Raw genomic sequence first — 23,491 nt, forward strand, 5'->3', positions numbered from 1 at the left:
CGCTCTCATGTCACAGTAAGACAAAGTGTGGTGTCTCCATTTCTCTCTACAGATCTGCAGCCTACCTCTACCACAGCCACAACTCAGCACTGCATCCCAGGCACCACGAACGTCCAGTCCCCTTCCAGCTCAGGTGAGTTCTTTGGCCGAATCCCATTATGTTCACACCACGGCAAATCCTGGCCCCGGCAGGCTTCTCTTTCAGCCTCCTCTCCCATGGGCAGGCCTGCAGGCCAAGATGGCCTAATGGCCCAGCTGGTAGCTGAGGGACTTTCTCCATACTGCTCACCCCTCCCTGCTGCTCCCTTCCAGAGGCTATGCCCTCCCAGCTCTTCCCTGCTTTAGCCAGGCCTCCTACCCATGTGCCAGTCAGCCTTCCTGGTCCTTCTGCATCCTGGTCCTGCAGATGATGCAGCCCTGCTGAAGACAATGGGGTAGCTGGGGGAGCCTCCCAGAGCAGGTGCTGCTGACCTCCAAGGATCAGCACGACCCTGCTGATCTGTGGCAGGAAGAGGAGTACGGGACACTCTTGTCCACTTGTTAATGAGACAGCAGGGAAGGAAGGCGCCTCCTTTCCACATCAAAAAATTTGGTCAAGTTGTAACCTTCTGTAAAATCTCGGCACTTGGCATGATTGATGACGGTGATAAACTTGGTGATATTCTTGGTGGCAAACTAGAGGAAAAAAAAAACAACAGATGAGAATATCCAATATGTAGCTAGTTTTTAAAGTGCTGAGTGGGTTATTCACAGGTTGGCTAGCCAGGATGTATGGTTTGACTGGGGTTTTTGCTGTGGCTCCTCTCTCCAGGTCTTCTTTATACCTCTGCCCTTGCACAGTCTTGTGTTCTCAGTGCTACCCTGATGATGTCAAAGTGGAGAGAGGGGAAAGAGAGCACAGTTTGTCTCTAACACAGAGCCTGGAGCATGAAGAAACAGATCAAGAGTGATAGATGTAGGAACCTGGGACAGTATGTTTAATCCCATTTAAAAACACAAAAGGTGGGGTTGGGAGTAGTTAAATGGTTTGACCTGTATTTTGGCAAAGGGGAATTTCTTTGGCTGAATTTTCTGTTAAGACCTTCCCTGCATTCCTCTGCCTCCTTCCTCATCATCTTCAAATTGTCAGACATGTGGCACAGGCAAGTACTACTCCATTCCCACTGCAGGGATGGAAATAGAATGTCTGTGGATGTATTGGGTAGTATCCTACTTTCCTACCACTGCACAAAGCTGAGGTGACAACTGTTTAGGCAACACAGTATACACCACATAATTAATGTCCTGTGGTAGATAGGAAGGATCTCACATAATCATTTAATCACAGACCACTGTGTTTCCTGATCACAGAAAATGAATGATGGCTGTAGGTATTTCTGTGTTTTTCATATCACTTCCCTCAACCAAGACAGCATTTTTTCCTGCTGTCTAAAGTAGCAGAAGATGTGTCCTCCAGAGGAAGAGGTGTAGAAGGGAGAAAGGACCTTAAAATCTCCAATTCATCAGTCCCTGTTTTCTTGATTTCTCCTGGCATTTGAAACAATAGTTTTAGGCACATCTGCTCTATGTTTGAAGGCAGGAAGAAAAGAAGCATTGACAGATACAGAATATCACAATAAAGCATTCTTATTAAAATAAATACACCTGATTTGGTAAGAAAAGGTAGCATACTTTGATAAGTTTTTTTTCAAATTTTGTTTTATTAGTAAGAATGCATAAGAATTTAGCCAAACGTCTCCTCTAAAGCCATTCACAGGGAAAAATGGAAGATGAGAATAGGTGCAACAGAAAAGTTACACACAAGAGATTTCAAAGCATGGGCAAATGTATTTTTCTCTAAATAAGTGTTGCTGCTTTTTGCATTATCACTGATGAAAAAGGTTGCTTAACTATTAATGAACACATAGATGCTTAAGCACATAAAGTTTTAAAAATTATTTTTTATTCTATATTACTATCTACAATAGTGATAACCATTTTGAGAGTCACTGACACATTTATTATTCTTTCAGTAGTTGTTAATTGTAAGATTGGTAGCTACCCAGTGACAACATACAATTCTTAAGGGAATTTTGCTGAGACAGTTGATAGTGTCTAAGCAATCCGTATCAGCACATCTACATGTGACCCATATTTTGGAATTTGATATAAATCATGTTGGTAATGAGTAGCACATGAGGCAGTAACTAGTTCCATTAAAGTCTCATAATTTACAGAAAAAAGCCATTTGTTCCAGAGTGTATTTAGTGGCAGACATTTCTAGCAGCTAATTTGATAAATGTTTGTCTATAACATGAAGAGTGGGTTTTTAGAGTTTTCATATGCAGCCTGATGTGGTTTCAACAAGAACAATTGCACCTCACAGGGGAAATTAGGTCAATGTAACTGGACAGAGATAGTAAATCAAAAATATTCCCATGTTAAAATGTCAATCAAGTAGCCTAAACAAGAGGCAGAGGAACAATACTTTAGTCTTCTGAAAGAGTATAAAAGAAAGGGTTTGTCTCAGCAATTTGTTTAATCCACTGTTTGTGAGGATGTTGTGCTGTTATAGAAACATGGAAGATGACAATTTTGTGTTATGGCAATATGCACTAAGAGAAAAAAAAACTAGAAATAAGGCTCCTGTCTTAAGGTCTGTGATATATGCTTAATCTTTGCTTGCTCAGCAGACCTTGTGGAACCTGATAATGTTTGCAATCAAAACTTTTAATAGTACTGAAGTACTACAGAATAGGAAGCAGTATGCTAAAATGCGCAGTAACATCTTGGAACAACTTGACACTGCAAAATTAATTGCAAGAATATTCAGATTTCCCTCTTCACAAGTATACACTTTCTTGTTCCTGTGAGGAATGGCAGCTTAATAAATGATGTTAAATACACTAAAGAAATAGTAAAGATAGTTATTAAAAGACATGATGGTGAAGCTGTTCAGCTTTTTCCAGATTTAGTAACCTGTAGTGATGGCTTCTGGAGATAGATGTACATAAAATGTCCTTAACCATCTATTTTAAGCCTTCAAAATAGCTTTGATTTATTTTTCTGATTAAAGAGATATGATAGGTATGAGTAAGGTTTAGGTTTCCATGTTCCAACAGCTGATTTACATAAAATTATAAGGGAAAAATCTACAGTACAAGAATGCATTTATAGGTTGCACTTATTCCTTAGTTTTTAAATGATCAGGTATGACTGATGAAGCTACAAATAAGTTACAATATTTTAGTATTTAGCAGCATGGCCAACCTTTGAGAATCTCTATTACTGCCAGTGAGTGCCTATCATAGCTATTAAAAGCTCAGGCTAATATAACACATCCTGGGACTAATCTCTGAGTGAGGTGTTCTCCCAGATGTAGAGCTTGGGCTGTCATAGATAAGCTTCAGAGGTGAGATGTAGGGGTCACATAACATAATTAAAGGAGCTAAAATCCTTATCTTCACATGAGGCATGGCCTTTTTTTTTGTTTGGTTTTTTTTGGGTTTTTTTGGTTTTGTTTTGTTTTGTTTTGTTTTGTTTTGTTTTGTTTTGTTTTGTTCCGTTCTCTGGCAGCTTCCCTTCCTGAGAAGGCATGGGTGCTCTCACTGTCCCAAAATCCTAACAGTGAAACTTTTCTCTGTGCATGTATTCCTTTGTTTTTTTTCCTCAGGAGGGTTTTCTTTGAGGGGGAAGGAGGATAGCACTGTGAACTGTTAAAGTACAAGGCAGAAGTTGGGGAGTGAAGTAAAATCCCATTTTCTTAGTAAATAGAAATTAAAAAAAAACCCCACCAAGTAGTTTGAAGGAGGTGGGTACAATAAAATTTGAGATATCTTATTTTCTTTGTATACAAGAGCTCTAACACAAAAGAAATCTCCCAGACCAAGAGGATTTTTGGGTTGTGGTTGTTCCTTGTGTATGCAGACTGCCATCTGGCTTTTTCCAGTACCTTCAGGATGCAAAGATAAATATTCTGAAGAATTAAACACTTTCTTCATGAAAGTTAATCCAGACATTGAGGAATCTAGAGCCAGCCAGATCTTCAGACTATGTAAACAACTGTGACCCTTTTGATTTGTGATGATTTATACTGATTTGTGCATGATGGATATCTGGTCTTCTCCTAGTTTTCCTTTCAGAGCAGTGCACCATCAGTTTGTGTAAGGAAAACCTGAGAGGTATGACCAAGCACATTTCCATGTGTATTTTACTTACAAGTGACATAAACTGATATCCTATTCTGTCACTTAAAATCTGGATTACCAACAACAAGAGACCTTCAGTTACATTTCATAAAATGAAATTATCTGCTGCAGAAGCTCTGTTCTGCCAGATATTGTGTGTGGGTGTGGGTGTGTGTGTGTGTGTGTGTGTAGGGATGTGAGTGTGTGTGTGTGTTTGGCAGTGACATGAATGAAAGTCAAGGAAAGAGCATAAAAGTTAAAGTAGGTTCATATGGAGCACAATGCCCTCAATATGTCAGTGGCAGCTTTTTCACTACTGCCTCAATAAATATAGAAGTCTTTAATGGCTCCTTACAACCGTTCAGCCCAACTGGTGTTATGATTGATATACCATTCTTCCCTGTGCTGGGTTAAGATTTTATTTAAAAATATCCTCTGAGCTTCTTCACAGTCATCATCTTCCTGCAGCATGCAGTCACACCAAACAAATTCATGGAGTTAATTATGCTTAATTTATCCTTTGTACACTGGAAGTTATTTAAAAGTCAATTAATTTATACCAGTGTAAAACCAGAAAATACAACTTGTAAGGCTAAGTGCTGCTCATGCTAGTTGTTTAGTAGGAAATCAGAACTAATAGGACCCTTTCTGTTTGAGTATTTTTTTTTTTCATAGTGCCAGCTCTGCTTTTATTCACTCAAGTGTAGCTTTTTCATTAACTTCAGTTTTTTTAGGGACATGGCAATCTCCATATTTTTTGTGGTCTCACCTGTACCTCTGCACAGATATATATGAAAGGAAATTAAATAAGGTTTATGACCAGATCTTCAGCTTCTGGAAATCAGACGTCTCTTTCTATTAGTGCTTATGATTGCAAGTCTGTGGTTTTGAATCTTATAAATTTTGTGGGATTATTTAGGAGAACCTCCACAGAATTAATTAGTGTGTTCTGTATTCTAGAGTTGAGTATGCTAAATTTTAAAATTATTCCAGTCTTTGCTGGAAAATCTCGGCATTGACATATATTTTAGTGATCAAATTGAAGACTGACATTTTTCTCGTAGGAAAGCAAGATACATTACTTTGGATATCTTGATCCCAGTTTCCAGGAGAGTATTAAGATTAGGGTCAGGCTAGTCTGATCTTCTGCCTGCTGGAATTATAGTTTTGCCACACTGCCAAAATAAAAGAGCAGTATTTCGCAGATTGCACAAAGTATATTGTTTAATAGGTATAGTTGCCATCTATATCCTGCTATATATGTTCAAAAAAGTCCTCAGTCCAATTCTGCCTGTCCAAATTTACACTCCAGGAAGAAAAAAATGTGTTAAATAGAAATTACAAACACTTCATTAAAGCACCATGCATCTTAGCTGATTAATAACTGATCAAATAGCCAGGGAAATTCCACACAAAGCTAAAGTTCATGATGGCAGATGTTTTGCCAGTCACAGTAACCTGCAGACTGCCCTCAGGAATGCTGTCTTCCATATGAAGCATTCATGGTCTTGAGAATATTTTTTGAAGAAAAGTGCTAAGCATATTGCTGTGAGCTGCCAATACAACAGCATGGTGATTGCTGCAGAATCTCTTGTCAGTGTTCTGGCCTTACAAGATCCTTGCAATGTGTTGCCAGCTGTATGCAGCCCTCACAGATGATAGTGTGCTTCTTACTGTGGCAGCCAGATTGTCACCAGCCTAATCTCATTCATGAGCAGCTATTTATGTAAGTGATCAGACAGCGTCGGGCAAGTCATGTGGATGACCATTTATCTACGTCTGCAAGGGATTCAATCTGGCCACATGCTGATTGAAGCATAAAATGTGAAAATAGCTGTCTAGAGAACATAAGTTGGATTTTCTGTGATAAAAATTGCAAGTGTGCATATTGCCATGAAGTCCACCATGACAGCTGGAGTTGGGGGGAGGCACAGGAGATGAGTCTTCGGCCTGACAAACATTGTCAGATCCCAGGGCAGGGTTTGGGGTGCAAGTGGCTCGCACTGTTGGAATATGCCCCTGGAGGGTAATTTCCTACTGGCAGTGGACTTGCCCCTCATGTTCTGTAAGTGGGGTCCGTGATATATAAATATAAATTGCTGTGGTTCCTGTCAAAGTGACTGGTAACAGAACAGTTTTTGCTTATTTCTGCTACTTGCACTCAGCTGAGAGCAGGTCCTACTACTCTGCATTTGTATCTACAGACCTGTGTAACGTCTCTGGCAGCTGATCTGAAGCTTCTTTTCTTTCCCTTTGCTGTCTGCAGGTCCAACAGATCTCAGTATGAAGAGGCAGTTAGCAACCAGCTCTGGATCCTCCAGTAGTTCCAGCTCCAGACCCCAGCTGAGTCCAACTGAAATAAATGCAGTGAGGCAGCTTGTGGCAGGGTACCGAGAATCAGCCGCGTTTTTATTGCGCTCTGCAGATGAACTGGAAAACCTTATTTTGCAGCAGAACTGAGTCATGTGACCTTCACACTGGCCTGGTCTTATCTCAGAATTTCCACTAATGACATTTTGATTTCCCAGAGCACACACTTCAGTTACTGCACAGTCTTTTAGGAGAGTTAATTACCATAATGCCACACTGTTCTTGATCCATAAAGTGATGTGTTAAGGTGCTTCAAGTGAACTTCGACCTCTGGTGTTTCCGAGGTACTTTACTGTGTCCAGGCTATTGCTTTTGTTTTAGTGTGTCAGCATAAATATCGAAAAAGTGGCTAGAAATTAACTCATTCTAACAAGTGGAGGAAACAGAAGATGCTGTGATGGTTTTTTAAAACAAGTGGTTCAAGATCCAAGTGCAATATTAGTGGAATGTGATACTGACTCATTGGACTTAAAGCTGCAGTATATGGCAAAACATTGCCAAATGTCCTGTTGCTACAGGGCACAATTGCAATTAAAAGGATCTTGTATTTTAAAAAAATGTAATTTTTATAAAAAATGAAACAAAGGATTTTTGTTTTCATTCAAGATTTTTCATTTTTACTTTGGTAAACTTTTTCACTGGTCCTGAAAATGTTTTGAGGAGCTATTTTAAGTCCCCCCTTCCTCTCTTGAATCCCTGGCTGTGCCCTTCTCCCCAACTTCATATTCTTTCTACAATGAGTAACTCTTGATGCTGGATAATTTCCTCCCCTGTGTACTGTAAATTGTCATCTATGGAATACCTTCCAAAGGAAGTATGCATTTCCTGCATTCATGCCATTCTCAACTCCATTCTGTAATATATTGCAGCTTTATTAGCAATTAATAAAGAGTTGAGCGTTTTTTAAAAAAGACATATCGTTGAGAAAAAAAAAAAAGATGATTTGATTTCTTATGGTGAGCTCATCTGACTCCATGATCACTGCTGCTGTCTTATACAAGTCCCTCTAGTTGTGATTGGATGTAGATGATGAATGTTAAGAGGTTGCAAGTGACAATCTGAAAATTTGCACTCTTGTGTGTATTTATTTTTTTCCTTAATTTAAACAAAATTGCTACCAAGGAAGGTCATTGACACTTCTGGTATAATTTGTATAATTCCCAGGCCTAGCTAAAACCTGTACAAAACTGTAAGTGGATGCAGCTGCAACTATAATAAAACTCTTCTCTCCCCTTCCCCACTCTTCCCAACCCCTCTATTTCTTATTTTATAATACTGATTACACATTAATGGTGTTTTCTTTGTGCACTATGGCAGGCTTCTTTTTAAGTATATAGAAAAAAGGTACTTTAGTTCATGCTTATTGTACTATCCGTTCTGTTGTTTAGCTTTTGTTGAATAACAAGTTTCTTGTGCATTCCTAAATTTGCCTTATTTCATGTACAAAATTTTATGTAATTCCGTTTTTGACAATGAGTTTAAGGCATCAGTGATATTTTATATCTACTTGTTACATATAGTTTTCCAAGTAATGACTGTGATTGTGACCAAGTAATGTGCACTTTTTCTTGTAACTGTGGACATTGCTATGCTTTTTTTTTCTCTAGTGTTTCTAGAATTACTGTTGCTTACAGTTATGTAAAAGAAAAAGAACTTTTGTGATACTGTTGGTGAATATTAATGTGAAAAAGCCTATGAAATATGAGTATTTTGGAGGTACATAGATACACAAACATCTCTAAGTTGTGGACTTATGTTCACATATTTAAATGAGAATTCAAAACCTGAGGGCTGGAATCATTTCCTCTGTTTTGTTTGGGTAAATAAACAGATTTCTGTGTTTAAATACATGATTGTGAAACATTATAACATTTTAATCTAATAGCATTTAAAGCTATAACTATTATGGTCTTTAAACAGGGAAAACGGCCTTCCAGTCCAATTCATGCAGCCCCTCAAATATCATTTCTCAATATTGTTTAGTAAATCCAGTAGGATTGAGTAACTAGCATATGTAATTTAAAGTTGTCTTGAGGGAACACCATTTTGCTGCTCTATATTTGTTCTTAAAAAAACTATTGGATGTCTTTTTAGAGGCCTCTGTTCTTGGATATGAGAACATTGTTGCAAATCCTTGCCAGTTGTTGCCCACTCTCTTGGGAGGTGCATTGTTTCTAACATAATCTCCCCGTGCCCCTGAAAGCCTACAGTGCATCTCTGCCCTAGATGTGGGGCTGCATCAGCTTTTGTCTCCCCAAGAATTCAAAAGCCCCTTCAGACCCAGGCCTTTTTCCTCTCTTCAGCTTTCAAATAGCTACACTCTCTCCTGTTTCCTGCATGGCAGGAGGGGATGAAGCAGGTACCTCGTGCAAGGTCACTATGTTGTCCTCACTCAAAAAAAGCTCTGGCATACATCTTCCACAGATAAGAGTGGCAAATATGCCTAGGTTTCCAAGTTTCCTTGGTCCCACTGTGCAGGGCAGTGTGCCTCACACTGCCAACTAAACAGCAACCAGCAGTTTGTCCAAGAGGCTGTTTGCTAGCCAGGAGTCCTTCTCAGCTGAGCAGCCTCACCACTCTTCAAGCTCTTTTGCTAAATCCAGGTAAGGACAAAAAGATAGAGGAAAAGGAGGTAAGAAATTTAATTCTGTTTTCTGTCCTCTGACTCCTCTTTCTTCTCCCTCAATTACTCCCTCTCTTTAGGGAGAAGTAGGAAATTTTGGGGTCACCATATAACCTTCAAGGCCCTTGACTACTTTCCCCTTTTTCCAGCTCCATTCCCAGCCTACTTTGATAGTTCACTGTGTCTTCTACACTATGTCTTCTACGCACATCCTCTTCTTCTGGGTGCCTCCTCTGGAATATTTAGGGTCTCCTTCAATCATAGGAGTAATTGATGTCCTCTAAAGCCTTATACATGTACTTAACAGTAACTCTGTCCTCAATTGGTTTGTCTATACCAAATTCCATCAGACAGATGGGAGTTTTTATTCTAGAGCTGTTTCTACCCCTAAGTACTGGGTTTATTAATTTCTTCTTTGGAACAATCACATATTCAATTATAGTTTTAACTTCCTTTTCTAAGAGATACTGAAATTCAGACCCATCCTGTGAAGGAGAGACCATAAACCTCTGTCCATATTTGTGTGTGAATATCTATATCCAAGCATTGCAACTAACTTTGTTATCTTGAATCCAGGTCTCAGAGCCACCTGCTTTGTGTCTCCTTCGAACCTTCTAAGGCAGTAAAAGCACAAGGGAGAACATCTTGCTCAGGCACCCAGCAACAACCTCAGGGTTATTTTATTCTCTCATCCACATCTTCTGTAACAAAGGCCTCACTACCTCAGCCTAAATATTTCTGTTAGGGTAAGGCCAGTTTCTACCAGCATGGGTGTCCCCACTGAGTATGACTGCTTAAGGCTGCCTTCAGGAAAGCATTCCCCTTACATCCAACATCTTTATTAAACTAGTGCTTCAAGTTTGGTGGATGTCTCACTACAGAACTTCATCAGTGCAGACTGGCAGGTGCTGGTCCTTCTTGAGACAGCCTCACATCTTCCCAACTATCCTGGAGTTTCTTTGTGAGTGGTCCTGTCAGACCTCTAGTCTTCAAGGGATTTCTGGGCAGGGAGGGATGGTGGGAAAACATCATAATGTCCATAAACTTCCCTACAGAGTTAAGTACCAAACCTGACCATAGTCTGAGTGTGTTGAGCCTCTTTAGGCTTACATACTCACTAGGAATACAAGTGACTAATCCATTCTTTGCCCGATTTCCAGAGTAGTTTTCATGGACAGCTGTGGGTAATATCTTTAGATGCAACTTTGGGTTGTGAGAGTGGACAATCTGACTAGCTTATTGTCATGGTTTGACACTGGCGCAATGCCAGTGCCCCCATGAAAATATACTTTTCTAAATAATTGCTGTGAGATGTGATCAGGAACAGAGCAGAGCAGGCCCATCTTAGTAACAAAGAAAAGAACTTTATTAAACTACTACTACTAGAAAAACTACAAACACTAAATCCTGGATGAAGACTTTCTAAAACACCCCTCCTCCTCCCACCTAATTTCTAAACAAACTTAACAGTGAGACACCACCCAGGATCTTGATCAAGTTGCTACCCTTCAAATATTCAAATACTCAATCTTTCAAGGGAGACAGGAGTCTCTCCTGTGCCACAGACTCCCCAGGAAACACAATTGCCACCCTTGTGTTGGGTGGCACACATGGGTCACACATGGCAACCGCCCGGAGAAAATCTGCCATGGTGACACTCTCCTTTCCATGTCACAGTGCTCTCACCACCGTGCATGGACAGACTGCTCATAGGGCTCCTTTAAGGATGCTTTGCCGTGGACCAAAAGAGACAACAGTTCAGTTTCTCATCTTGGGACTACAGTCCCCCCCATTTTCCCCTGGAGCTGAGGGTCTAAGAACAGAGGTCTTCTTCTCCTCTTCTTCTTCTTTGAAGATAGAGGGCTTCTCCACACCTTCTCCAGCTCTCCTCTGTTCTCTCTACTCCTCTGCTGGTAATCACTGAAACAGGTCTCCTGGCACACCAACGCACCACCCTAAGTGCAGCTTCTGTTAGGAGAATTTGGTTCAGTCTATGGCTAACAAGAAAAGTCCAGCCACAAGCCACTCCATCATCTCCTTCCAACTTGAGAATTTCTTCTTCCATCATCTCGAATCCCAGACTGTCTCTTTTCTACTTCAAATGAAGGAGGAGTAATATTTTACAAAGCCTTCGTTTCTCAGGAAAGGGTTAAAAGCTCAGACTCCCTGGACAGCTGATATCTCTGCCCAGCAGCCGACTCTCAAGGCCAAGGCTGGGCGCCTTCCCCCCACTCCTTCTCCTCCGCGCCGGCAAAGTTACAGGTGCCGTCCGGACTCTCTATCTCTTCCCTCTTGGGGGGGGGGAATGACAAAGACATCTCCGCTTCTCTCCACCCTTCCGTCCACAGGAGCTGGCTCGGTTCCAGTCCTTCTACCCCTCGGCTCACCTCGACCAGGCCTCATGGCTTCCCCTCCCCCACCCAGCCCCATGGCTGGGCAGGGGAGGTCTGCACAGCACCCTGACCGGAACCAAAGAGAGCGAGCTCTTGGGAGTTCTTGCTTTTAACCCCCTGTGTTCTCAGAGGCGTATCCCTATCTTCAGTGGTCACTTCAGGTGCCAATATCCAAACTTGACCACTGATTGGTTTGACCCAACTTCCTGAAAAAAAAATCACTTCCATGTCAAACCACGACACTTATCAACTAATCAGATTGGTTTACTGCTTTCAATGCCTGCTGGGAAACTGGATTCAGAACACAAAAAAAGAGATCTGGAGTCAAATGTTTTTTATCCAGATTGGCACCTTGTTTCCTGTCATTGAAGGATGACACCATTATACCAGAGCCATGGTTAGTATTAGAAGCTACACAAAGAGTATACAGAGGTAAGCGAGTATTTGACAGTTCTAAAGCTGCCCATTCTCTACAGAGAACAAATTTTCTGGATGAGGAAAAGCAGGTGAACATGTATGTGACTGTGGCTATAAAACTAATTGGAAAACAGAGTTATACTAAAGTGACTGGATATTCTTGCTGTGATGGCCTGAGTCACTGCTGAATACAGTGTAGGTGTAGGTAGGTTTTGTTGGTAAAACTCCATTGAAAATGAGGAGCAATTTCATTTCTTTGAAGGGCCTAGCACTGTGTTAGAAGACTCCCCATAAATTTGTTGATGCTCCTCTGAATCTGGCTTTGAAAGGCTTCTGAGGCATTCATAAGGAAGGCATGTTTTTCTATGTAAAGAAAAGCTGATCTTGATAAATCCTGAAGTCAGGATCTAGTCTGGGCTCCACCCACTATTGAAAAACACCAGCATGTGAAAAAGAATTGTGAAATAATGGGAGAAATAAAGCAATGTCATAGAGGTGGTTACTGAATTAAGTACATAAGAATATAAAATGTCTGTGCTGGACAAGATCAGTTGTTCACAGCCTTGTAGTCTGCCTCTGAATAATGTGTAAAACAGATAAAGATGTACTAGATATAGCAGGCCAGAAGAATAGAGCAAGCCTATAGCAAGGATTTCTAAATGCACATCCATGGCCTACAACAGCTTGAGGGTGAGGTGGGCTGTCCCTGGCTGGCAGGTAAGTCCCCACCCACTCCCTTCCCACAGAGGCACAGGGAAAAAAGCCAAACAGCAAAAGCAAGAGAAAAAACTGGGTCAAGCTGAGTAAGTGAAGAATTAAAAAGAGAAAAGAGATGCAGAGGTAATCCTTCATCACTTCCCACCAGGAGATGTGACACCCAAACGATCCCCAGGCAATGGCTGCTTAGGACGTGTACCCCACCCCAATTCCCCCTACTTCTTTTTGGCCAAGAATGATGTCATGTGGCATGACATATCATTAAAAAATATCAAGCAAAGAGAGAAATGAGTTGCTTGAGACCATGCAACCTGTGAATGCCTGGGTCTATTGACCCCTTTCCATGGTCAGGACTAAATCAATTGTTGTACAACAGGGTCCAGAAATGGTTTTTTACCTCTACTCAAATTACCTGCTAAAATCTCTTTTTCACTACTGAACAAAGGAGCAGAAAGGAGCTGGAAAGGCTGTAAAATTACTGAGTGCTTAGTGAATAGAAACTTTATGTTGTGCCACATAATTCAGTTATTTTCCCTGAGTCTGGATAAAGATATTCTATGCAAAACTTTTTGCTCCTTTTTCTAATGATGTCTGGAAACACAGTGTACGAGTTCTAATTACTGTGACTGTATATATAAAACTTTTTTGTAAGTATATCTTTGCTGTAGTTAGCCAACTATGGTGTAAAGAGAGCTGGGAAAAGGATCCAGCACATAGATAGGTTTGTCTTCCTTTTCTTGACTTAGAAGAGAGGTAAATTACAGTAGTTAATTAAAAAGAATTGTTACTGAATTTTCAATATTTCCTAGAAAATAACTTAAATTAAAGTTTTTCCTAATGCTCCCCTGGAAACTTATATCAGATAATTTTCCCTTTTTTTCCTGTGAGGCTGCTGTTTTGTTATTGTAGGGTTGCTAATCAGTTCTTGGTGCTGTTTCTTTTCACTCTCACTCACAGTACAGTGAAGTACTCATAGCAGGAAAATTTGGAAAAATAGGAGGGATAAATATTATTAATATTTCCAACATGTCTCTGTTAACTGTTCTCAATTAATTTTATTTGTGGTTCCCAGATCACAGTGCTTCAGGACCACAAGCTTGACCTATTTATTTCCTCTCCTACTTTGTAGGAGAAATAGCTTCTAGCTGAGAAAAGCTCTTACTGCCCTAGCCAGCAGGCAGCCTTAACAATGTTCATTTGCTGCACCTGATGTTTGAAAATTGCAAGCTACAAGGCATGCTTAACTCGCAGTGCCATTCTCTAATAATTAGAGGCACAGGCCATTTTTAAATGTCTCTGTCCAATCTAATTATACTTTATTAACAAATATATTAATTGATTTAAACTATAAATAACAATAGAAATACAATTAGGGATTTAATATAAATCCTTAATATCTAGCATAGAGTTGGAAAATTTGTCTCAGTGCTAAAGTATAAAATCATATGATTTCTCCTTTAAAAAAATTTACTATCAGTATTGTTTGTTTACAGTATATGGAGTCCAGATTTCTTCTGCTATTGGGGGGAAATCTCTATGGCATAAATCCACTCTCTTATTTGGACTCAGATGTCAAGAAGACAGCATACCCCATTCAGTCTCCCTGCCATTCATAATTCTACTGCCTTACAAACAATGATGATAAAGGGCTTGAAATTATGGTCAATTAAAAAACTACCACGTGGTTATTGACTAAAGTTTAATGGTTCATACACTAAATCATTTACATTCTGATTGAGTCATATAATCAAATAATGGTTTGGGTTGGGGGCGGACCTTCAAAGCTCATCTAGTCCAACCTCTCTCCATGGGTAGGGACAACTTTCAAAGCCCCATCCAACTAGGCCTTGAACATTTCCAGAGATGGGGCATCCACAGCTTCTCAGGGCAATCTGTTCCAGTGCCTTACTATCTTCACTGTAAAAAATGTCTTCCTTACATTCCATATAAATTTAACTTCTTTCAGTTTAAAATCCTTGCCCTCATTGCCCCTTGCCCTGTCACTGCAGACCTTGGTGAAAAATCACTTTCCGTCCTTCTTATGTATCAAGAGGCTGCTCTGGCTGCATCAGAGCCTTCTTTTCTCCAGGCTGAATAACTCCAACTCCCTAAACTTTTCCTCATAAGGGGGGAGGGGGGGGGTGTTCCAGCCCTCTCACCATTTTTTGTGGCCCTCCTCTGGACCTGCTCCTGCAGATCTATATGTTCCTTGTGTGGGGAACTCCAGAGGAGGCCACAATTTTCATTAGGCATGCAAGGATATGTCTGTCTTTCTGGCCTGCAAGTACACATTGCTGGCTTGTGTCCAGTTTTTTATCCACCAATATTACCTTGTCCAATATAAGTCCTTCTCCAGTCCCAATTTATCCATTCTCCAGTCTTTATTGATACTGAGGGTTGCCCTGACCCAGGTGCAGAACATTGCACTTGATCTTTTTGAGCATGATGAGGTTCACATTGGTCCACTCCACAAGCCTGCTAAGTTTCTTCTGGATGGCATCCCAGAGGATCCAATCTCTTGGCTCATTATTAGCCTAGGAGAGGGCTGTTATGAGCTCTGTATGATGCTACAGAAAAGCTCTCACTCCCAGTGGCCTTTTGGCTGGGCGCTGCATTCCCTGTATTTTTGGGCTGACAAGGTTTTGGAAAATCTCTGTGGAATGATACAGCTTAGGTATAAGTGTCACTGTCACTGGGACTTCAGGCTGATATTTTAGAACTTGAAAGAGAATTCCACTGCCAAGAAACTGAGAGAGAAATGTGGTTACTAGCTGTCTCTCTGTACATTGTGCTAAGATGGTACATTTTTAGGATGTAAAGCAGTGAAAATTTATCTTCTTTGCTTAAAAAGGGCCATCTGCCCATCCTTGTCACTATAAAAGGACTCTTTTTTATTTTATTCTGTAGGGGAAAATGAGAATACTAACAAGGATACTGAATTTTATTAGGCTTCTCTTTCTCCCCACCAATAAGAGGATGTCATTGTAATGGTAATACAGTGTGAAGGGCAAAATTTGATGACAGAGATCAGTAGGCGTTGGGTGCCTGGATGAGCACCAGGCCCTGCAAGGACTCTGCAGACTGAAGTTACTTGAGTCAAGACTCAACTTGACACATTTTGAGAGGGCACAGCTACCTACAAATTATGCAGATCTTGTCCCAGGCGGTGAATAAAAGTTATTGGGGCCACTCCTGAGTGGGAAAAAGAATGGAACCCATTCAACAGAGAGCAGATCTCATGCTAAGATATTTGAAATTCTTTATAAAAATGAGAAGCATTCACCTCAGTCATAGCTTCAGGATTTGGCAAACATCACAAAGAGTGTGCAATTGCCAACCACTCAGTCAGTTCCTGAGCAGTGGTCCTGGCCAGCTGTCCCTCTTTTCCCTCCCTCAGGTTATATATGGAGCCTTTTGGTGTGTGTTACACCTCTGGCCAGCTGGGGTCAGCTGTCCTGCTTCTTGTGTCCCCCAGCCTGCTCGCTGGTGGGGTGGGATGAGAGGCTGAAGGATCCCTGGCTATAACAAAGCAACCACAAAAACACCAGTGTGTTATCAACATTGTTCTCATTCTAAATCAAACCACAGCACTGCACCAGCTACTGGGAAGAAAATTAACTCTATCCCAGCCAAAAGCAGGACAGTTGATAACATATTTTTAATTATAACAGCTCTTCCAGCAATCACAGCTGAGCTGAGAGGCTTGCACCAAGTACTCTGAGCATAAGTTGCTTTCTAGAAGGCTGACAACTCTAGGATGAAGGTAAAAAGCTCATTCATTACTGATTGAGACTCCTCCAATTCAAAAACTGTAAACATTTGGTTTGGGTGCAACAGAGTCTGTGTTCATCCACTGAAACCTGCTAGCTAATTCGGTATCTTCACTTGTAAAATTTAGTTGCCAAGTAGTAGATCCAGCTTGAATGCTAAGAAATGGTAAACTACTGAAGTGGGCTAGTTGTGACAAGCAGGCTTACTGTGGTAGCTTTGCTTCATGAATATTTCACTGTTGTTGAATTCAGCAGAGACCAGACTTCTTCCCAAAGTATTTTGAGATACCAAAATAATGTAGTGATCTTGTCTCATTTCCTTCAAGAGTGACAGTATGACATGCTGGAGGTGTGCTGTGTAAAACCCACACTTGTCAAAGAGGTTGTATTACCAATTAAGAAGTTTTGGTTGTGTTCTGCAGATGGCAGTGCTTATCAGCCAACGCTCAAGTAAGACTTGGGTGATCAGCCCCTCCAGGTCAGAGGTCCAGAAGGGTTTTTCTGTGGGTGTTAGTGAGTCTGACTAAAAAGTTCCATCAAGTCTTGCCTGACTAGAAGTCACTCACAGGCTCCTTGTGGTTAACCCTGTGCCATGGTACCTTCCTAACCTCTGTGCTGTGTTTGTTCTTACACTCCCTCTTTACTGAATTTGCAGGGTTGGAGTTTTTACTAAAACAAAGTGCATATTCTTAAATATTTTTTCCTTCCATCTATGCTGAGGAATCCTTTTAATGAGCCTCCATTTATTTTTTTGTATTAACCCTTTAAGAATCTAGACATTTAGTTGTAAACCTAAATGTCTTAAAAACAGAAGAATAGCTTCAAAATATGGTTTACAAAAATCATTTTTAAACACGCAGAATAGATTTGCATGATTCCTGAAGCTTAGAGTAAGAACTTTACTGAGAACCTGAAGCAAAGGTAGACAAAGGAAGCTTTAGACATTTCTAATAAGACTTTGAATTTCAGTTTTTATTCTCTCACTGAATAGCAACAGGCCCTTTCATGTGATGTGATGTGATGGGGGTGGGTTTGGGGTTTTTTTTTTTGAAACCTTTAAAAGGCTAAAATAAATAAATTTTAAAAAACCCAAACCAACCAACAAAAACAAACAAACAAACAAACAAACAAACCCCACCAAAAACAAACAAATAAAAAAAGCCCAAAAAAGCTCCTCACAACTTCTAACAGATGTCTTTGTTGGGAGCAGGAGAAGTGCTCAGGATGCTCAGGAGAAGTCATCAGGCCAGCAATCAGATCAAACTTTAAAACACTGCTACTTTATTCTTAAAATGCAGCATGCCTGTGCAGGCAAAACCTTGAAAAAACTAAACACCCTGTCTGGCATTAGCACCAGGCTCACCATTGGAAAGGTGAGAGGAAACTCATGTCACGCTGTAATTTGCAGCAGTTCTGAATGGATGTGATCCTCGTTAGCACATGCACCTGACTGACTATCTGGCATATCACAGTTCCTTTTAATTGATTTCCCACAGTAGACATCCTTTTTTTTTTTTCCCCCAGAAGGAAGAAACCAAAGCCATCACAAAAATGGACATGGCAGAGAGCTGTGCTTTGATGTGTGTGACAAAAATATCTAAATGGACTGCTCTTAGACATAGCAAATGTGTGTGGCATTTGTTTTGAATCTCTTTCTTCAAAGGAGAGGTTATCATTAATTTCTTTAGAGAATGTCACTCGTCAGTCACTTGCACACCCCATTATTAGTGTGTCCCACTGAAGGGCAGGTACCATTCTTGGAAGGAGAGAAACTGGTGCATTCCACAGGCATCAAAAAGAAATTTTTGGGGAATGACGGAGGTTTTCATTTGCAGCGCATTCAAAACAAGGAGAGTAATATCTGTGTGGCAGCATCTAGCAAAATTAACCACCCTTTTAACCACTGGCATCCAATGACTAAAATAAAATTCTGTAATTTTTAGTTTTTATTTAATCACTTTATCTCCCGCTCCACCAAGAATTTTCACAGGTTGCTGTAGCATGACACCTACTGGTAGAGATAACCAAAATAAATAGATGCAGCTCCTTCTGAATGATGAAATAAATGCATCTGCCAAGAATGGGTTTTTTGTTTCCCATTGAAATGATTACTGAAGTACGTCCATTCACATGGGCAGCACAATCACTGCAGCTTGCAAAAGGACAGGGTGTGTTCAGACACAGCAGTGTCTGCAAGGGGCAGCTGCAGTCTGGATCAGTGTGGCCTGGGGCAGTGTGGCATCCTTGGCTCCTGTGCCCTGGAGTCCAGAAAAGCCACTTCATTTTAGCTTTGGCTGAAGGATTTTGTAAACAACACCACCCCTACATGAAAGGTAGAGCTGCTGATTTAGCCCAAGGCTTTGGAAAGCTCATCATGGACAAGCAGCTTCCACAGCCATATCCTACAAGGGCTGCTGAAGTTAAGCCTGAGTTTCTTTCATTTGACATAATGTAACAGTTGATGGAGTTTTCTGAAGACACCAGGGGTGGACTGAATGTGGTGTGAAGAGAAGCAACCCTTTCATATGGTTATTGTCATCATGGGGTTTTGCGACTTATACACTTTCTCACCTTATATCATCTATTTCATCCACACAGAAAACAGATTTATAGGAACTATAATCAGGTACTTACAGGTTGAAATTAAAATAACATGTTTTACCATATCACTCCATCAAAGGGTGCAGAAAAGGTTTTCTAAAGGTGTTTCTAAACCAAGCAACTTCCTGGTGTCTTCACAAAAAGCAGGATATTTCCACTCCTCAGTGCTAACTCCATTGGACTGGTGTCTGACCTTTCCACCTCAGACCCACGCTCGTACTTCTATTACCACCTGGAAAGTCACTTGCTTCCCTAGTGTGTCCTGTTTCATTATTGAACACTTTCCCTATTTGACAGCACACCAGCAGTGCCTTCATGTCTCAGGATATGGTTTACCAGTGAGCTATTAACTAACTCTACTCAAGCTTTTGAGATCCACTCTAGGTTTTCTCCTCTAAATAAATTACCGCAACAATGTCACTTATCAAATTGTCATCCCTGTTAAGTTCTTCCACTGTGCATAAATCCATTTTCACACTGCACAAAGCAGAATCAAGAAGCTTTTCCATCAGTTTGCAAACTGTATGTCTGGCCAATGCTTCATAAATTCATTTGTGTCACTCAAATATGAATGAGAGCTTAGGTATATGGAGAGAGAGGGAGGAGCAAAAGGTAGTAAGGATACCAGCATTTCTTATTTGTTCTTAGCACAGAAAAGGAACTTTTTTCCCTATTGCAGTTTCCAAAGCAGTAAAGCAGATGGCACGGGTTCCCAGTGGGAAAAGTACTTTTGCTTTAACCATTTTTGAAAACTTCATTTGGAGATATCTGAGTACAATATTTTTCACACAACTATCTCTTTAAAAGCTGCAGTTGTATCTTGGACACATTCAGTTGGATTTCACCTTTTTGCATTAGCTAGAAAGGTGTGTTTTTGCAATAACTAGTAAGACTTTTAAGCAGATATCCCACGGCTTCGTCAGGGAGGAAAGTGCAGGTTTGATTTTTTTTTGTTAGATCCCTTTCACTACAGCCACATTGTCTCACTAGTTTGTGCACAAGAACAACTTCCTTCACTTGTATTTTCTTTTTGCAAATGAGGCCTTGTTCTTGGTTGCTCCTTTAAACAGTAAATTACCTCTCACTTGAGATAAGACAGTAGCAGAAGCCTTCTTGTTAGATCAAGCTCTCCTGAGACCTGTAGCTGATGTATTTACTGTGCATCACAGACAACAGAGGCTGAAGCAGGAAATTTGTCACCTAAATTTGCAGAAAGACATCGGGTTTTTTCCATTAATTTACAGCAGATAAGGTGATATCTAAGACATGTTTTTCCCTGGGAAAAAAAGCTTAATTGGCTAATTATAGCTGCAACTCCACTTCCACTATCATCTTTCCTCCTGGGTAAAATTTTGTGCCAGTTCACACAGACAAGTTAGTTAAAAGGCAGTACCTCTCAAAGAGCCGGCTTATCAGCTGTTTTGTGGTTATGGGGAATCCTTTCCCAATACCATCCCCTGTAGTAGTGCTATTTTCAACCTCAAAGGATGGCTTGCAAGTTCAATGAACTGCCCATTCAACACCATCCACATCCCCATGCACTGGCATTGCACCCCTCAGCCTTAGCAGAAAAGACAGCTGCCACTTTGGATGTCCTGAAGGTCTTCTGGGCATGGAGCAAAGAACCTGCCTGGATTTAGGCATGGAAACAAATCTAGGTATAGACAAACATGGGGGAAAAAAAAAAAGCAAAATAAGGAAACTAATTCAATTTACACATCTACCTCTAACTCTGTGCAAAGACCATGAAGGCTGCATTTATACTTGATTCATTAATCCTCCCTTTTTCTGTTGGGGTTTTCCCAGGTTGATGACTTAGTAGCCCAAATCCAACCAAATACATACTATTACTGTAGTCCCCATTCCCATCCTTTCCCCCATGTCTGGGGCAAGAGGGAAGGGAACTTAGGAGGAGGCTCAGTTCTGCGCGCCCAAACTCAGAACATCCCCATCTGCTTATGGAAACTTTACCCTTAGGGATCCCGGGCTCCTGATACAGCAAACAATTTTTCACCTCTGTTCAGGCAATGAAAACCTTAAGCCTATCCTGAACACATGAAATCTGGTGTTTCTTTTCTTCATGTGCCATTGTGTGTGTAAGAGGAAAGAGTGTGGATCAACAGCTGCCTTTAGTCACCACAGTCAATCGGCTTAAGAATGTAATCATCTAGAAAAAGGAAGGGAGGCTAAACCGCTGTCACTTGCTGCTAATAAAAGTTACAGCATTAAGCAACAGCAGGAGACAGGCCTTTGTTCACTCCAAGTCTAGCTCTCTGTGTGCCTTACACTGTGGCAACACCCTACACTGAGAAAGGGTCTTACAATGGAATAAACTTGGAGGAGACATTTCTTCAATGTGCTACTTACTTTGCCATTCATCTCCAGTCTCCCTGCTACTTTGCTGAATATTAATGCTCAAACAGAGCTTCCCCATCCTCCACCATCTAATTCTGCATTGTTAGGCACAATCCAGTGGTTTTGTTTTGTAGATTTTCAGGGGATTTCTTTTTTAAATAGCAGCTGGTTGGGTTTGGCACAGTAATTACTGTTGTGTCATACATTCAGCAAAATGGCTGCACTACAGGACCAAGCAGACTGGCTGCGAGGCAGCAAATCCTTACTTAAACAAAGGAGAGCTTTGAAAAATACTAATATTGGCCAGGAAAAATAGTAAAAAATATTTGCAACCAAGTTGGGGCTCATTTACTTGACAGACACCATATTTTAACCTGCCTACCCCTTTGAATAGATTATCTCTCTTAGCTTATTTGGGATTGTGGGGTTGAGGGGGTGGTTAGTGGAGTGTAATTCTCACATAGTGAGCATTGGTGGAGTCCCGTTGACCCAAAGAAGAGATGAACATTAATTCAGACTTCTGCATTGCCCAGTGTTGTTAAGGACTGATATGGGAAATACCTTGGAGGAAGAACTTGCCTGATGTTTGGATCTTTGTGTCCTTTCTGAGACCATGCCCACTATGAACTGCAAGAAGGGCGTAAAATCATTTCAGCTAGACAGACACTGAAGACTTACCAGGAAGCAATTCCCTGTTTAGTGTTGCTAATATTCTGGGATGAAGGAAGAAAACCAAGGCTAAGGCAACTGATCAACCCATAATAAAAAGAAAAGTTCAATATCTAGGTACAAGACTTGAAAAACTGAACCTAACATCCAAACCAAAACAACAATCTGGTTGATCTACTGGCTATTGCTAGTTATTTCTATGAGGAATCCCAAATCTCATGGGTTTTCTATATACTTTACAAACTAGGTAAATATGAAAATGTAGCTATAGCTGTCTACATCATAGAAATGATGATTACACTGGAGCTCTTGAACTGGAAGCAAAAAAGGCTGACCTTCCAACACAGAATGATAAAAAGGAAGTGTATTTTAGCCTGTCAGTGGACAAAGTAAGGTTCTGAGACTTTCATTTACCATTTTTGTTTTTTTTTTTTTTTTTCTCTTATAGTATTGTGTAACATCAGCAGTATTTGGAGAGCTTGGGATGACAATCTATGAAAATTCATTTAAGCATTTTTTTCCTCTGAACCAGCTCCTGTATTCCATTCTGTATACACTGCACTTGGGATTACTGCAGGCATTTAACAAGTGCTTAATGTAAGCCCTCATTAAGTGTATCCAAGATGTTGGGACCAGCCCCCTGACAGAAATCTAAATGTGACATTTCAGATAAAGTCAGACACTTACAGCACATTTTGCTGTCCTTCATGATGAGAAACTCTTCTCTGTGCGGGTCAGAAACCACAGCATGCCTTGAATGCCCAAAGGGTGATTCAAAAACAGCAACCTAAACTTCTAATTTGAGTCATTGCTCTCCATTCAGTGCTGACCAGGTTAACACTGCCAGAGGCCTATCCACCAGTGGAAAAAGACGGGTGAGGCACGGTGAGGATATGCTCCCCCATCTCCCAAAAGCTGGCCTTTATTTCCTGCACACCTGCCCAAGGAATAACTACCAGCAGTGGTATACATTGATGAATCTGGTCCCGTTGGCTGCATCTGACTCCTAGTGGATTCAGTGCAGATGGAAAACAGCACAATAGCCAAGGGCTGACCTGAGTAAAACATCCCCACTCCCTCACCATGGACCAGGTCAAGGTTTGACCAAAAGCCAGGTTTGGCAGGAACTAACTTCTGCAGTTGATATGCAAATAGGACTGTAAGTCATTGCCCTGCTCCACAAACTGTGGACAGCCAGGGGCCTGTTGAGCTCTCCTGCACAGCCGTAGGCTGCACTCCAGGATCTCCCCTTGAGTAGGGATGCTTTTCAAGGTTACTCCTCAAGACTGAGAGATTTCTTGCCACAATGGATTCTCAGTATTAATTCTCAGATTAATAGTTTACTAACATCTTAAATCTCAGCTAAGTGATATAAAGGATGGATTGTGTCCACATAATAATTTAGCTATA

The 23,491-nt window shown here is 40.8% G+C and overlaps 1 protein-coding gene across 10 annotated transcripts in view; it reads left to right on the top strand.

Annotated features, from left to right (window-relative positions):
• Positions 1–8,384, top strand: part of NOL4 (nucleolar protein 4) — a 189,125-nt gene extending 180,741 nt beyond the window's left edge. For all 10 annotated transcript variants that reach the window (XM_068189515.1, XM_068189541.1, XM_068189524.1 and 7 more), the window contains 2 exons: positions 53–133; positions 6,433–8,384. In XM_068189515.1, coding sequence (XP_068045616.1) covers positions 53–133; positions 6,433–6,626 — 275 coding nt within the window. In that variant the 3' untranslated portion in view covers positions 6,627–8,384. The remainder of the gene's footprint in view (positions 1–52; positions 134–6,432) is intronic.
• Positions 8,385–23,491: the final 15,107 nt, after the last annotated feature.

The sequence above is a fragment of the Anomalospiza imberbis genome, chromosome 1, assembly GCF_031753505.1.
Source record: "Anomalospiza imberbis isolate Cuckoo-Finch-1a 21T00152 chromosome 1, ASM3175350v1, whole genome shotgun sequence".
NCBI classification, from domain to species: Eukaryota; Metazoa; Chordata; class Aves; order Passeriformes; family Viduidae; genus Anomalospiza; species Anomalospiza imberbis.